Source organism: Verticillium alfalfae, genomic scaffold (genome assembly GCF_000150825.1).
Source record: "Verticillium alfalfae VaMs.102 supercont1.15 genomic scaffold, whole genome shotgun sequence".
In the NCBI taxonomy this organism is placed as follows: domain Eukaryota; kingdom Fungi; phylum Ascomycota; class Sordariomycetes; order Glomerellales; family Plectosphaerellaceae; genus Verticillium; species Verticillium alfalfae.
In genome coordinates this window covers 493,674-494,831 of record NW_003315024.1, presented here as the reverse complement: position 1 = coordinate 494,831, position 1,158 = coordinate 493,674, and the positions used below count along the sequence as shown (strand labels likewise).

The following is a 1,158-nucleotide window of genomic DNA, read 5'->3' as shown; positions in this document are numbered from 1 at the left end:
AAGGCCAGTCGGCGTGCCTCGTCTGCTCGTGAGACGCCCACACTCCCGTGTCCCTGTCAAGAGGCAGGCCAACGGCCAGCCCAAGCAGAAGGTGCTCTCCGCCGACAAGGAGAAGAAGGTGCAGGCCCAGATTGCCAAGCTCGACGCCGAGACCGACGACGTCGACGACACAGAGCTCGATGACGAGCATCGGAGCTTCCGGCAGCGCGGCCAGAAGCGTCGCCGTATCATGCAGAACTTGGAGGCTCAACACAACGACAGGCGTCGCACGCATGGCAGTGAGAAGATTGTCAACCGCATCAACACGCACACGGAGCAGAGCAAGCGACGCTACGATGAGCTCTACTACGAGGAGGCTCTCCAAGAGGTCCGTGAACGCGAGCTGTATGCCGAAAAGGAGCGTAAGAAGGACATGCAGCGCAAACGTCGGCGCGAAAAGTCCATGGCCGTCACCATGGAAGCCAAGAAGGCCGCACTGGAGAAGGCCCGCCTCGCCGAGGACGACGACGAGAAGGCCCGCCACCTGCGTGATGCGGAGCGCGCCAACAAGAAGGCCCAGCAGACGAAGCTGATTCTTCAGAAGGGCATCAAGGGGCCCGCACGCAACCTCGAGCTCAACCTCGAAGGCGGCACCATGTCCACGTTCCAAGCGTCCGACATGGAGCCCGGTACCAAGACCAAGGGCAAAGGTCGCGGAGGTCCCAGGCCGAAGAAGTCGAAGGAGCAGAAGCAAGCCGAGAAGGACTCTGCCGAGGCTGCCCAGCGCGCGCTCGACGCCGGCGAAGAGCTGCCACCCAAAGACGAGTCGAAGATTCGCATCAAGCTCAACAAGTCCAAGTCCAAGGACAAGGAGAAGAAGGAGAAGAAGGACAAGGACAAGGACAAGGAAAAGGAAGACGGCGCCGACGTCGATGCCACCGAAGCTGATGAGGAGGTGAAGGAGCCCAAGGAGCCCAAGCCCGCCAAAGAGAAGGTCGAGGAGCCACCGAGCAAGGACGCCAAGTTCCAGACCAAGGGCTACAACCAGATCTACGACCAAATCTGGCGCGATCTCGCACGCAAGGATGTCAACAAGACCTTTAAGCTGGCTGCCGAGTCTTACCAGGTCAAGTCTTCCAACCTCAAGGAAAACGGCCATCCTTGTTTCCAAGGAGGCCA

The 1,158-nt window shown here is 60.1% G+C and overlaps 1 protein-coding gene across 1 annotated transcript in view; it reads left to right on the top strand.

Moving 5' to 3' along the window:
- VDBG_09470 (predicted protein) overlaps positions 1-1,158 on the top strand; it is a gene marked incomplete at both ends in the record, with an annotated part of 2,883 nt that overhangs the window by 887 nt on the left and 838 nt on the right. Inside the window, one exon of the mRNA XM_003000229.1 lies at positions 64-1,105. Within this exon, the coding sequence (XP_003000275.1) occupies positions 64-1,105 (1,042 nt within the window). The remainder of the gene's footprint in view (positions 1-63; positions 1,106-1,158) is intronic.